The 15,037-nt window shown below is 42.5% G+C and overlaps 1 protein-coding gene across 1 annotated transcript in view; it reads left to right on the top strand.

The window, feature by feature from the left end:
- Positions 1–527: 527 nt before the first annotated feature.
- The window catches only part of foxn4 (forkhead box N4), a 30,352-nt gene continuing 15,842 nt past the window's right edge, over positions 528–15,037 (top strand). The window contains exon 1 of the mRNA XM_041203030.1: positions 528–613. Coding sequence (XP_041058964.1) covers positions 528–613 — 86 coding nt within the window. The remainder of the gene's footprint in view (positions 614–15,037) is intronic.

A 15,037-nucleotide genomic window follows, 5' to 3' on the forward strand; every position in this document is an offset into this window, starting at 1 on the left:
TTAATTTGGAGATTGCAATTTGCGTGGAGTTTCGAACCAATTGTTAAAACAAAACCCCAATCCAGTCAATTATTAACTAACTGCTGTTGTAAAGGATGATTGCTTTGAACTTTCCCTACTCACCCCCTTCTCCTCCTTCTCCCTCCCTCCCTCCCTCCCTCCCCGTGCATTTTATTTAATGCACAGTTTCCCTCTTACTATCCCACCTGTGCACTTGCTGGATTTACCCCCTGGAAAATCAAGCATTTGCTATTCTAAGTGACTTGATAGGTATTTCCATTGATCGCTCTTTCGGCCACTGTATCTGTTAACTTCTGGAGGTTTCTGCATGTCTTTTTTTTTTGGCGGGGGGGGGTGGGGAAGGGGTGGGGGTGTTGTTGAGGTGACAATTCTTCTTCCTGAAGTGCTGGATAGCTACAACTCTTTTTTTAAAAAAAAACCCTGCAGATGGTAACAACAAACAAACAAAAAAAAAGACATTTTGTTTTCTCCTTGCATGTGTTGCACCGCACAGTTCTTGGAAGGAGATGATAGAAAACGAGATCAGATCGGAAATGTCAGGGGTATTACGGACGTCAGGACAGAACCCTCACCACTCAGCCCAGGACTACAGGTAAGGGAGTTTGGAGCTGGGTAGCGGCTGTTGTTGGGTCGGAGGGGAGGGGGGGGGGGACACGGTGGCATTAACGGAAAGAGCAATCAGAAAGATAAACCAGTAATGTTTTACCCCCTCTAGTTTCATAGTCAACACCAAGTCATATATTGTGCAACCTAAAAGCAAAATATTTTAAAACACCTTACTCTCACCCCGCCTGAAAGGATGGTGCAGACTGACTCCAGCAGCATGTTTCAAAAGGGCAACTGAATTTCTACTTTTAAAGGGGCAGGTGGGGGGGGGGGGGTGGAATGTGGGGTAATGGGGATAGAGTAGGATTGATCTTTCAGAGACCCGGCACAGGCACAATGGGCCGAATGGCCTCCTGTCACTTTCTGCAGATTCTTCTTTCCAATTCTGAACTTCACAATTCTGTGACTTTATTTTGATGTTCTGGAAATTATGGAATAGAATCATAAAATGGTAATAACTGAATACATATTATATAATTAATATATTGATAAATACTTATCGCTGAGCATATTTTTTTAAAGAATTTTGCAACATTTCACTTCCCTCCTACCCCCCCCCACCCCCCCCGTTAATAAGGTGGGAAGTTGTAAATTCCTCCCACTATGTTGATCTGTGTCAAGCCCTGAAGGGGAATGGACTCCAATTTTTTTTTCACTGGGACCAAGTAGGCGGAACAGGTCTGTAATGTATTGGATTCGCGTGGGAAAGGATTGGCCACGATTCTTGTTCTTTGAGATAGTTTCGTTATTATTTACCCTCTCGCCGGTGACCCGCTGCCCCCATGTGAGTGAGTCAATCAGGCGGATCCAGGATTCACTTTCCATTGCAAAAGTTAAAACACCCGCAGGTCGCCGTTTGCGCTGCTTTGGAGTGGTTAAATTGTGCCTTCTGGCTGCTTCCAAGGAAGAGGAAACCCCATTTAAGGCGGAGGTGAGGAGGAATTTCTTCTCTCAGAGTCCTTGGCCTTTGGAATTCTCTTCCACAGAGAGCGCTGGCAGCTAGATCATTGATTGATCTGGAGGCGGTGGGGGTGTCAGAAGTTATGGGGGACAGGTGGGAGAGTGAAGTTCACACTACAGTCAGATCTGCCCTGATTTTTGTGGGCGATGAAGCAGGCTCGATGGGCCGAATGGCCTACTCCGGCTCTTATTATGATCTTATCAAATCTGCTAGGTGACAAGCTGGAGTGACATGGGAGGAGAGGTGATCTCACCTTTACACTTCCAGTGCAGTGATTATAGAGGGTGAGATCAAGTTTGAGAAACCTCTTAAAATTAAAAAAAAAACACTGTTCCACACAGGAGCCTGCATGTGGATTCCAAAGTAATTCTATAGCATTCACTCCTACTGGAAACTTCAATTCATGTGTGTATGTTAGCAGTCAGAATTCAAGAATCAGAATGGTGTTTCAGTATGGGTCAGCCTTGCTCTGGTGGCATAATCGATTCCAGACTGAGAGCTGAACTGATATCCTAGCACCGTTTTCCTGGGCAGTATTGAAGTTCTGCAGTTTGGGAGATGTTAAAGATCCTATTCGAAGAGCCAGGAGTTCTGGTGCCTTGACTGACATTCTTCCCTCAACTAATAGCACCAAAAGAGACAGGTTAGAATCAGACAGCGCACAAAGGAGGCCATTTGGCCCATCACACGTGTGCCAGCTCTTTGAAAGCGCTATCCAATTAGTCTTTCTCCCCGCTCGTTTCTCACAGCCCGGCAAATTAGTCAAGGATGTTAATTAGTCATTAATCTCATTGTTGTTTGTGAGTTGCTGTTGGTAAAGAGTGATTGTCTGATTTGCCTACTTAACAGTCGATCTATGTCATTAATTGTGTGAAGTGCTTCGAGATGTCTTACTGCAATAAGCTGATATATAATTGTAGGTATTATATTTAATCTTATTGTTTAAAAATCTGCAATTATTTTAGTTTAACCATTCCCTTTTCACGAGGTTCTGATTGTGATACAGTAATTCGGTGACAATACACTTGGGCAGATAGCTGGCTACATGGGCCCCAGTGAGATTTGGCAGGTTTGGAAAGGCTGCTGTTCTGCACTAACTTACCTTCACAATGATACTGAACTTCCTTTTCTGGTCTTTACTCTGCCCTCAGAATTATTTGATTGGATCGCATTTGTAAATATCTGTTGACTACATTCAAAATGGTACAAAAGAGGTGTTGTTGAACCTCAATGCTTGAACTGTGTATCATCAGGTAAATGAGGGAGACTCTTTGCCATGCTGTTGCAATATAAGGAGCTCCGTTTATAACATTGCTCACTGGGATGTTCTGATTTTGCAACATTGTCTCCAAAGGGAATAACCAGGAGTGTTTGTGAGCATTCACAGCCACATTTTCATGATTACAAAGGAATTACCTTAAATGAGCATTTTGTCTTTTATAGAAGTGTTCAATTAACCTTTCCTGATGTGGCAGGAGAGGGTGGAGAGATGTGTGACAAATTCTTTGAGATGACATAACCTGTAAATGTGGCACTGATGGGTTTAAAAGTGATTTGATGCCATTGTGTGTTTGTAAACAAATGAAGAGAAAGATTAATGCTGTCAATCCTCTGTAACAGTACATTTGGCTGTCATTTTGTGCATCAAGGCAGTTATCCATTGGAGTACACCTTATGTATTCTTAAATACTGGATGGTCTATTAAGGCAGAGTTTGTGAAAATTCCAAAGGACGGATGGACTGTTTTGTCTCTGCTGTTCTATCTAATGACATGCATGATGCAGTTAAATCTAGTCAAGGCCAAACATGTACCCTAGCTATCTGCTTTCAACATCAAGCTATTACAAAGAATTATCATTACATCAGTTTAAGTCCCTTGTTGGCTGATAATTCCATTTCAATGTGATTGCCATAGACAGTATCAAAGGAATCAGATCAAAGAAGTAGCCAAGTGCAAAGTTTATAAGGAAGCTGGATTAATGTGCTGATTGAAGCACCCTGAGAAATGATTGTAGCCCTACAGTTGTCAGTTCAGGTCCCGCATGCTGTCAAACTTGCCTAGTCCTCTGAGCCATTCTGACTTCCTTGATGGTAGCACCCAATGTTCAAACAAAAATATTTTTTCAAAAACATGTACAACATTTAAAAAAAAAAGACTTGTTACATTTGATCAGTATTCTTTGTGATCGCTGTCTTTAAATCTACCTAAATTAGAGAGCACCCACTAAAGTACTGAGTACCAAACTACTGGAGTCACAGCAAGATCTGGAAAATCCTCTAATTGTCATAATGTGACAACATTTTTAGATATTCTTAAATATAAGGAAGCATAAAGTTATTTAATATATTTTTTTGTTTATGAATCTGACTGGGTATGAATGTAGCCTCTGGGGAAAATTCCAACAAGCTGTTACTGTGTTAAATCAAACCAGACTCTCAACACCACCTGCTGTCTTTATTGGACCTCTACTTGTTCCCCCACCCCAAGGGGCTGTGGTATCTGAGCTGGAAAACTAAGTCTTCAAAAAGAAACTTGTGTTTTACTTAGTGAAATAAGATGCGTGCGTTAAAAGAGCAATATAAAAAAAATGTCTTTACAAAGTTCACCATCGTGCATCTCAGTTCCTTGTTGGCCCCTCTTCCTTGCAGGTCAGCTTGAGTGACAGGGTTGATAGCGAGCCTATTGTACACATCACTGTCCCAGGCTGAAATAAGGTGAGCTGGTGCAGTACATGGAGGGTTCAGTGTTATGGAGTGGTTGACTGCCAGCCTGGGTTGCATTGATGTATGAAGGTGCTGAGCAAAGTTAAGGTGATTTCCCGATCAGGTTTTATTTATTGTTATATTGGGCGAGTGGGGATTTTTTTGCCCCAACAGGGCTACCAGTCATGCTGGCTGGTGGTTGTGGGCACAGCTGAAAATGGGCAGCTCTAAAAGGTTGAGGTACCAGAGAGCTGGACAGGGTATTTTCATTTTTCTGAGAATGATGACCCTGCAAGGATGCAAATGAGTGTTTGGAAACTGGTGGCACATTGGAACACTGGCTCATGGAACCATAGAGGGTCATGTAGCCACAGCCCCATGTTTGCCAAGCATTCAATCTCAGCCATGTTGCTGTGAGTGATGGCAGTGTAATTGTGTGGTAAAATTGACCCAAATCATTTCTATGGATGCCCCTGTGTCAAATTTTAGAGCTCCCTGAACACAAGCTTGACCATGGTGGAAGGAGATGAAAGAAATTACTTAAAAAAGAAAGACTTGCATTTACATTGTGTCTTTCACAATCTCAAAAGTGATTGTGACCTCTCACTGATTTGGGGCGATGGGGGTGGAGAGAAATGAAAATAAAAATCAGAAGCGGCAGTTACAACGGTTTCTCCTCTTCGCATCCATCTCCCAAAAAAAAAACCAATTCAGGACATGGGGGCTGTGAGGGGAAATTGGTGATAGAGGCTGATCGCTGGAGTTTCACGGTAAAGTTCAGAATGGATGTTGGTGGCTGTCCAAAAGGGAGTGAAGAAAATTGGAGGGCAAATCACCTGGGTCTATTCCAACTTTTGCCCCTCCTTAGGCTCAGGTGCACAGTAGTAGTGGCAGAGAGCCTGGGCGTGGGTCACTTGCTTGCCCTTATTGCCATGGAATAGCAATTAACGAAACCATAACCCCAGGACTATTTCTGCCCAAAGTGCATTGCAAATAAGCAACTCTTCGAAGCACTGACAATATTCTTGCCACATTACATATGAACTTTAAATTAATTTGTACAGTTAAAATAGATAAGGACAGATCTAATAATCTGGCAAGATATCTTTCTGGAAGGGGGTAAGATATTTTAGCAGTAATGCTAAGGGAAAGAAATTGGTGAGTGGACTGAAAAGAAGCTCCAGGTCTCCATTTTTTTTCCCCATCTTTCATGGGATGTGGGCAACACTGGCAAGCCCAGCATTTGTTGTCCATCCCTAATTGCCCTTGAGCTGAGTGGCTTGCTAGGACATTTCAGAGGGCATTTATCAGTCAACCACATTGCTGTGGGTCTGGAGCCACATGTAGACCAGGCAAGGATGACAGATTTCCTTCCCTAAAGGACATTAGTGAACCAGATGGGGTTTTATCAACAATCAATGATAGATGTCACAGGGACTAGCTCTATATTCCAGATTTATTAATTGAATTTAAATTCCACAGCTGCTATGGTGGGATTTGAACCTGTGTCCCCAGAGCATTAGGCTGGGCCTCTGGATTACTAGTCCAGTGACATTACCACTAACCCACTATCTTCCTATTTGTGTTTCATTCCCTTGGGACCCCTTGGCAAACTGAAGTCACAAGCAAAGGAACAAACCACTGGAATGTAGATCCCCCTGGATAAATATGGTGAACTGATCAAGTGAACTGATTACATTCATGCAATTCCACAAGGCCCTACCTTTTGTAGGATGACATACCCCAGTCATCCAATTTCCTTGGAACTGATTGCAAACGATTTCTCAATTGCCGAGTAATAATTTTATGACTATTGTTAATCTGTGGAGGTGAGATTGTCATCACACTTCAGTGATTTGAACCCACTGCATGTATGTCAAATGAGCAATTTTTAAAATAGTATTTTGGAGTTATTTTAAAGTAGGGATTCAAGAAGTTTGAGGTCCTTGATTCGATTGCAGACTGCACTTTGCTCTCAAGTATCTATTGTTCAACATTTAAATTATCAAATGCCCTTGTTTAGATTCTAGCCTTTAACTTACTCCAAAATGTCCATTCTTCTAGTTTTAAACCTCTAGGCTCGACCTGTCCACTCTGAGATGAATTAATCCATTGCTTCTGTACAGCCTCTGGTACTTGCATGAGAATTTTCAATGTTCACCTTAATGACGGCAAACGGATTGTCAACTTCAGTCTGGGATTGAAACTTTTGATCCTCAGAATGGAGGATCTGTCCCTTCACATCAACAGTAGTCAAAGTAAATGATTGAAATTGTACAAAATGTGTTATTGTGTACTGAAGTTAAATTAAAATTGGCTTGGTTTTTTGCTTATTACTTGGAAAAGGCATTGATGCTCGGCATCTTCTTGGGACAGGGGGCTCAGGGGTGGGTGGGATGGTGGGCTCCTAATCAGTTGGTGTAACTTTGGTGGAAGCCTCATTTACGTGGTTTAAATGGGGCTTCCAGTGAAACTTCTGCCAAAATGATAGCAGCTGATTGGTAAGGCAGTTTAATGTAGAGGCCTACTGGGCCTAGGGTACTAGGCACAGGCTCTCTCTCAGCCAAGGGCTCAGTGCAAATGTGTATTGGATTAAACAGAGACCAAATTCAGGTGTACGAGTGTGGTGTGTTCTGATATGATTTGCTTTATTATTAATGCGGTGAGCCGACATTCTATAGGCCTATTTCCTTACATGTTTTAACGCAGAGGGGCTGTAAATGTTCTTGGAGCTCAGGACACCAAGAATTCTACCAAGTGGGAGTTCCTGGCAAACTGGTTTAAGGGGCGATGTCATGTTTCTAGAGAGCAAAGCAATTGAGAGATTTGGTGAGAATGTAAATAGGCAGGTTAACACCTGTTAAAAATACACACAAACTGGTTGGGTCTACTTGCTTTCCCCTTTTCCATAAAATTGTATTTTACATTCATTTGATATCCTGCTTATCTTCTACTCAGGAATATTCAGGAAGTGGGTATTGAATTCAGGGAGTTGAGTTGTGTACTCAGAGTGTATGTGAAAAGGTTGTTACTTTATACTCACGATGTGTATATACATAGGGAGGTAGTCATTGTATACTTACAGGCATACATAACAAAGCTTGTATCATACACTTTTAGCATGGAGGTGGTGTATACTCTCAGGGTGTGCATGATGATCACCCGTCTGCCTTAAACTTTGATATGTTTAGTTATCCTGACACTTCCTTATTCTGTAACTGATCCAATTAATGTTTTTTTTAAATTAAGACTATATCATTCAGCTTATCAAAGGTTTTCCCTCTAACATCCTGGTTCTCCAGCCTTATTTTGAATATCCCTCATATTTTTTGCCTGGCGGATTATTCCAAATATATTTGAAACAGTAATGTTATAATGATAGTGCCTATGCATTAAACATTTTCAGAGAACAGCTTCCTACTGTCCGGACCAGCAGGGTGGGAGATCCATGTTGTTGGGTGCTGAACAGTATAGAGCAGTGGTGGGCAACCTAGGCTAGTGAGTGGGCCACACAAGTGGCCCTCCTTCATCTCAGTGGGCCGCAAGATTGAAATCGCACATGTGCACTAACCGTGACCTCCATAAATAAGAGTTTGCGGAGCACGCCGATTGAACCGTAGCGGAGCTTTGATTGGACGCAGAGGGAGCGCACGGCTCTCACAGTCAATGTTGTGTGCATTCAGCACGCACCTCACTTCACATGCCCTTCCTTTGCTTCCATATGGCTTTAGTAATACTGGTAGGAAAAAAAGCTACACTGACGGAAACCAGCGGAATCTGGCAACCCTGCGCTTGGGCAACAGAATGTCTCACAAGTTGCCCACCACTGGTATAGAATAAGGCTGTATGTCACTGTTGCTATCTGCCCAGCCCAGAACTGTTCATCTTTGTTTAATCTCCTGAGCTACACATTCACTCACAGTTGGTCAGCTATCCCCTAGTAACAGTCTCTGCAGCATCTACACTCAGTACTGCTCACTCTCAATTCAACACTTACATCAGAAAATCACAGAAATGTTACAGTGCAGAAGGAGGCCATTCTACCCATCATGTCTGCACCGGCTCTCTGAAACTTAGTACCATCCCCCCACCTTCTCCCCATAACCCTGCACATTCTTCCTTTTCAGATAACAGTTTAATTCCCTTTTGAATGCCTCGGTTGAACATGCCTCCACCACACTCTCAAGGAAGAACATTCCAGACCTTAACCACTTACTGCATGAAAAAATTTTCCTCATGTCATATTTGCTTCTTTTCCCAATTACTTTAAATCTGTGTCCTCTTGTTCTCGATCCCTTCATGAGTGGGAACAGTTTCCCCCCATCTACCCTGTCCAAACCCCTCATGGTTTTGAATACCTCTATCAAATCTCCTCTCAGCCTTCTTTTCTCTAAGGAAAATAGTCCCAACTTCTCCAACCTATCTTCATAACTGAGGCTCCTCATTCCTGGAACCATTCTCATGAATCTTTTATGCACTCTCTCCACTGCCTTCACATCCTTCTTAAATTGTGGCACACAGAACTGGAATGCTCCAGATGAGGCCAGACTAGTGTCCTATACAAGTTCAACATAACCTCCTTACTCTTTTACTCTACACCCTCATTAATTAAGCCTAGGATATTGCATGTTTTATAAACTGCTCTCTCAACATATCCTGCCACCTTCCATGACTTATGCACATATATACTCATCCTCTGCTCCTTTTAGAGTTATACCCTTTATTTTATGTTATCTCTCCATGTTCTTCCTACCAAAATGAATCACTTCACATTTCTCTGCATTGAACTTCATTGCCACTTGTCTGCCCATTCCACCAACTCATCTATGTCCTTTTGAAGTGCTGCAGTATACTCCTTACAGTTCACAATGCTTCTAAATTTTGTCTAGGACCTTAATATATATTAAGAAAAGCAAGGCTCCCAACATTGACCCCTGGGGAACTCCACTACAAATCTTCCTCCAGCCTGCAAAACATCCATTAACCTCCACTCTCTGTTTCCTGTCACTAAAGTACTTCAAACTGTCAAATGCTCTCGTCTTGTTACCTGCCTTTGTTTTGTGTATTTCAGTACAATTTTTCATCTTGCACTTTTTGAGTACATGGAAGTGAGGTATCTTAATGCTAGGGAAGGTATTCAGTGTCTGCATCAAAACTCCTATCTTTTTCACAACCAATATAGCTTAACCCAAACCTCCTACTTCACCAATGTGAAATTCTTCATCTCCCACATCAGCCATGCCGATGACCTTAATGAAGCTATAAATTTAGTGTTAGATTATAGGTATGAATTAGTTCCCACCACATCTCGCGTCAGTCAGAGTAGAAACTGCCCAAGGTTTGTTACACTAGGACAGTAGAGACAGAAAACTATCACTCATCATTCAGGCTGGATTCAAAGCCAGGTCCAGGGGTGAAGGGACACTCACTGCACTACCCAGACCCATTTCCAGTTTCCTTTCGAGATGTCAATGCTGAGTGCCTGTGTCTAACAGTCTGCATGTGGTAAATCCATTGGCAGTTTATGTATTGTTAGCAAAAGCGCACTTTTTGTGTTTTGAATTTATTATACTGCATATACTTTAACTTTTGTTTAAATGGAGAATGTTGACATAATTTGATGAGCTGCTTTAAAGAAGCTGAAAGGCCTGAGGGATGGACAGGCACAAACTGTTGAAATAGCAATAATAGGTGAATCTCACCGGGTTCATTCTCCAGATATTAATTCGGCTCTGTCACAGTCACCCATGGCAGCAAGCATGAAGGTAAAAGAATGGAATGTATGTAAAGTTGAACATTGTTGTTTTTTGCAAGTGTAATATTCAGAAGGAGTCCTGGAGTTCCACATTTTACCCATTTAATTAGGGCGCTGGCCAGTGTGGAACCGAATCAAACACAACAGGAAGGTTCCAAGTTCAGCCGCTTTTAAAACACTTTTCCCAGTCCACCACCCAGACTGCAATCGTTCAGGTATGCAGCTTACTATATCAGCTCAAGGGCTACTAGGAACGGTCAATAAATGCTGGCCTTGCCAGTGACACCCAATAAAAATTTAGGTTAATAGCGCTGAGGAAACCAATTCTCAGCCAGGGCAACAGTCAGTAATACTCTTCGCCTTGGTGGTCCCTGACCTATGAAGGAGGAAAATAAGCTGCTTTATCACTACCCAGTCACCCACGTTGGCGGGTGCACGTGTGTGACACTGGTCCAAGTCAGCATCAAGCTCTGCTGTGATGCCCCTGTGGCTAAATAATCGGCCAAAATCCAGAGTCCAAGCTGGGTGGGTTTCAGTTTAGCATCTCATCTTAAGGACAATATCTCTGACTGGAGTGTTGGCCTCAGTTATGTGCTCTAGACTTTGGAGTGGGGCTTCAATTCATGACCTTCTGTGTTAGAGGCAAGGCTGTTAGCTAACAGAGATCCAACGCAGGCAAGTTGACAGAGCCCAAGAGTCTAGAGGGTACTGTTGAAATTTAACCAGCTAAACTGAGAGTCAAATACAGAGCACAAATAAAACATTCCCCTTCAACTAAGAACACCTTTGCAGTGATGGGGTCTCATTTCAAATTCCATTAGAGAGCCAGAGTGGCTGGTTAGTGATGGTCACCTGGGAACTGTGGACCTACCTGGCTCAGGTACGAGGTCATCACATTTGCCAGAAAGGGTGGACACATTTTGAGTTTCCCTTTACCCCAAAAAGACCTAACTTGCCTTTTTAATCTCTCTTTTTTTCTCCCTCCCACCCTAGGGGACAGTTATTTTTCAGCCAGACAACTGTCAAGTGTGGGTTTAAGTCTTTGCTGGGGTGGAGAACAAATCCCTGGAGCTCCTCAATAGTGGCACAATGAGCAGTTTAACCCTCCGCATAATTTATTCTTTCAGCCACAGCATGGACACACATCATACTGGTTGTACCAATTCAGCTTGAGCAGCACCTTGGTTATAGAGAGGCAGTCATTTTTGGCATTTCACAAAGCTGCGAGTTTCAAAGGACGTTCTGTATCCAGAAGGGTTAATTTGGGGCATTTCATTTCATTGAGGTATGCCAGTGGTAAAACACTTTCCTTTATTCATTCACAGGGATGTGGGCATCGCTGGCTAGGCCAGCATTTATTACCCATCCTTAATTACCCTTGAGAAGGTGGTGTGTATTTTTTATTGCAGTTCACTTAATCAGGTTAGGCATGGGAACTCTGGATATATGAATGAATAGTCTCACACTTGACCCCCACGCCCCACAGTAACACTCTGCTACTGCTATGGTTCAGTGAATAGCACTCTTGCCCCTGAGTTAGAAGATTGTGGGTTCAAGTACCACGCTAGGATTTAAGCATAAAAATCAAAGCTGACAGTGCAGTACTGAGGGTGTGCTGCTCTGTTGAAGATGCCATCTTTCAGATGAGCTATTAAACTGAGATCCCATCGGCTCTCTCAAGTGGACATAAAAGATTCCTTAACTCTGTTTTGAAGAAGGGCAGAGGAGTCCTTGGTGACCTGACCAATATTTATCCCTCAATCAACATCACTAAAACAGGTTAGCTGGTCAGTATCACATTGCTGCTTGTGGGAGTTTGCTGTGTGAAAATTGGCTGCCGCATTTCCTACATCATAACAGTGATGTCACTTCAAAAGCACTTCATTGGCTGTAAAGCACTTTGGAACATCCTGTGGTCATGACAGTTGCTACATAAACGGAAGGTTTTCTTTTTTCAGCAGCTGTCAACTCGGGGCTCGGGGTTTCCCCGTGAACGATGGACAACTTCCTTCAGCTTGGCAGAAGGTCCCTAATCGGGGCACTTTGCAATGACCCAGATTCTTAGATGACATCCAAGTGTGGTGCTGTGTGCCAGACATACTTGAGAAAAACTGTTTGATTCAGGTCTTTCTGTCAATTTAGCACCAGGGCTCTAAAGCTCAGAATGAATCAGCACCTTTAGGAGAGGAGGCAGGTGGTGATGGGGAGACTTCCCTTTCCAAAAGTAGAAGCAGCTGCACATGATTCCTTGATAGACTAAGCTTAGCTATTTAAGGGGTGTTTGACCTTTCGTCTTCAAGCCTCTCACAGGACTATTATGGGTACCTGAGGTTTGCACTCAGCCTCTATTGCTCTCTCTTTGCCTCTCCAGCCCTGCTAAATGTACTCTGGAATTATGTTAATGCTACTTGAACGTAGCACCTTATGTTCTGAAGACAGAATACCAAGCACCAGTTCATTTGCTACAACAATGGCAGAGAGTTTGACAGATACTAGAAGATGTTCACTGTCCTTATCATACATCTCTGATGAAGGGAGCACTTTCAACTTATAGAGTGTTTGGTGAATAAAGTTTCAGAGCCCAAAGTAACACCCAGATGAGTTTTGGTTATTCAAGGAAGAGGAAAAGTGAAGATTTGTGTTGAAGTTCTTTTCTGCTGCCCTCTGTCACTCCTTTAACAGCTCTAGACAAATTTCCTCAAGTCGACAGGGCAGAGAGGTCCAACACCTCCCTTCCGCTAGCGGCCAGGCAGTGCCTGACGGGCCTGGTGATGACCCTCATCCTTCTTATTCCACATAACTTTGTGAAACCGTGTCCAATGCCCATTCTAACAGGTAATCCGTGGAGAGGATGCACTGGAATGAAATAGTAAATGGTATTCCAATGGAGTGTGTCAGATATTCAGTGACCTGACAAAAGCTCTTCTGGTGGGCTGAGCAGAATAAACCTGTGACGGGCATATCCCAAAGATGTAAAGGGGGTCTCTTTCACCTTTATAGTTTAAGAGTGTATCAATGCAGTAAAAACTGTAGCAAGACATGTTGTAGCGAGGATGGGAATGGAGAAGGAAGAAGATGTCAGCTTTCAAATTGTAGGTGATCCCAATTTTCTGCATGTTTGACCCAAGAACCAATCTACTTTTTCTCACTAGTGATTTCTACTGGGACAAATTTCTTGATGAGAGCAAACTGTTCTATTAGAATTTTTCAGCCACAACTGGCTCACTGATTCACAGTGAACTTTTTGGCTCCTACCTTGTCCCATTTAATCTGTCATTAAATGAGAATGAGAGGGCGCAGACACGAAGTGATTGGCAAAAGCAGCAAATGTGATGTGAGAAACAAACTTGTTAACACAGCGAGTGGTTCGGGTCCGGAATGCACTGCCTGGAAGGGTGGTGGAGACAGATTCAATCGAGGTATCCAAGAGGGCATTAGATGAGGGCAATAGAAACAATGTGCAGGGGTGCAGGGGAAAAGGCATGAGAATGGCACTAAGTCATAATGCTCATTTGGAGAACCGGTACAGATATGATGAGCCGAATGACCTCCTTCTGCGTCCTAACAATTCTGTGAACCTACAGTCACCATAAGATGACCTAACATTTCAGAAGTGAGACTGGTACTGGTGTGGTATGTGGCCAAGGTGGTCAACATTGGGCAAGTGTTGCTGTGAGGTTTTAAATTACTAAGCTCATATCTGATTATTCCAATTGCACCAAAAATATAAATGTGGCTGACAATTGTTTATCACGTGGGCTGTTTGGCTAGGTGTCATTAAGGTATTTTCTTCTATCCATATTTCTGCTGGCGGTTCTCTTTGAAAAGAAATTAGCTTCAAACAAGGATATTCCATAACCAAAACCATATCCATACCATCAGCTGTCTAATAAACTATAATGTTCCTAATTTTAACAGGAACTTTCATGGTACTAAATGCTGCCATTGCCCCATCTTGATATCAGGCTCTTACATCCTCTCCTGGAACAGAACTTGTGGACAACCCATAACTCATGGAAGATTGAGTAGGAGATTTCTCACATGACGTTCCTGCCAAATGGTCAAGAGTTGGTACTTATCACATGGCACTTCAACAGAACTGACATGATTTTCCTGAAAGGGCTTCTACTTTCTCCTCCTACTTCAGGTTGTCTTCCGTCTACCATTATCACTATTGATTTTATTCAGAACCAAAGCCCTGAATTGGAGGATCACACCACCATTGAAGAGTAGGAGAGAAGGTCACATTAACTTGGAAGTAGTGCCAATCCTTGTGATCTTTAAGAGGGAGGGAGGATTGATCAAGAAAAATGGTTTCACTGTTTTGAGTTCCTGGTAAAGAAGGAGTCATTTGGAGACGTTGTGAAGAGTCTTAATTTTGATAGTGAGGATGGGAAGAGGAAGAAGTATTCAAGGAGTAGGAGGAGGAATAAGTGAAGACTAATGACTGTGGTGATGATGATGAAATGGAGTGAAGTGAGAAATTTTATTTTTATTTGCCTGAAAGGTTTAATTCCAAGCATGTTACTCCCACCCTTCCCTGTCCAGAATTTAGTTTGTCCTGAAATCTCGAGTATAAATACTTCTGAACACATTTATAACGTAATGGATGTGTCCTCTATGGTATGAATATGTTTGTTTGTGTGTGTGTGTGTGTGTGTGTGTGTGTGTGTGTGTGTATACATATTTAAAACACATATTATTCACAATTTGTATGGTGACTGCATTGAGTAAAAGTGCTTTGACAACACTAAGAAGCATGAAGCATTAAGAAGTCAAGTGAACTTTGGAAAATTAGACCAAATGACTTGATGTCTCCACATTTCTGTGCCATCACTGGAATTAAAATGTGGGCTTCATGAGTGCACCCATTCCTATACTTTCAAGTGTTACTAAGGTCACTCAGTTAGGACACCTGTAACTGCGAGAACTGCTTAGGGACAGCCCTTCATTTTGATCTTCTTTGATTCATGTCCCCATTCTGTCCTATT

The sequence above is a fragment of the Carcharodon carcharias genome, chromosome 13, assembly GCF_017639515.1.
Source record: "Carcharodon carcharias isolate sCarCar2 chromosome 13, sCarCar2.pri, whole genome shotgun sequence".
Taxonomy (NCBI): domain Eukaryota; kingdom Metazoa; phylum Chordata; class Chondrichthyes; order Lamniformes; family Lamnidae; genus Carcharodon; species Carcharodon carcharias.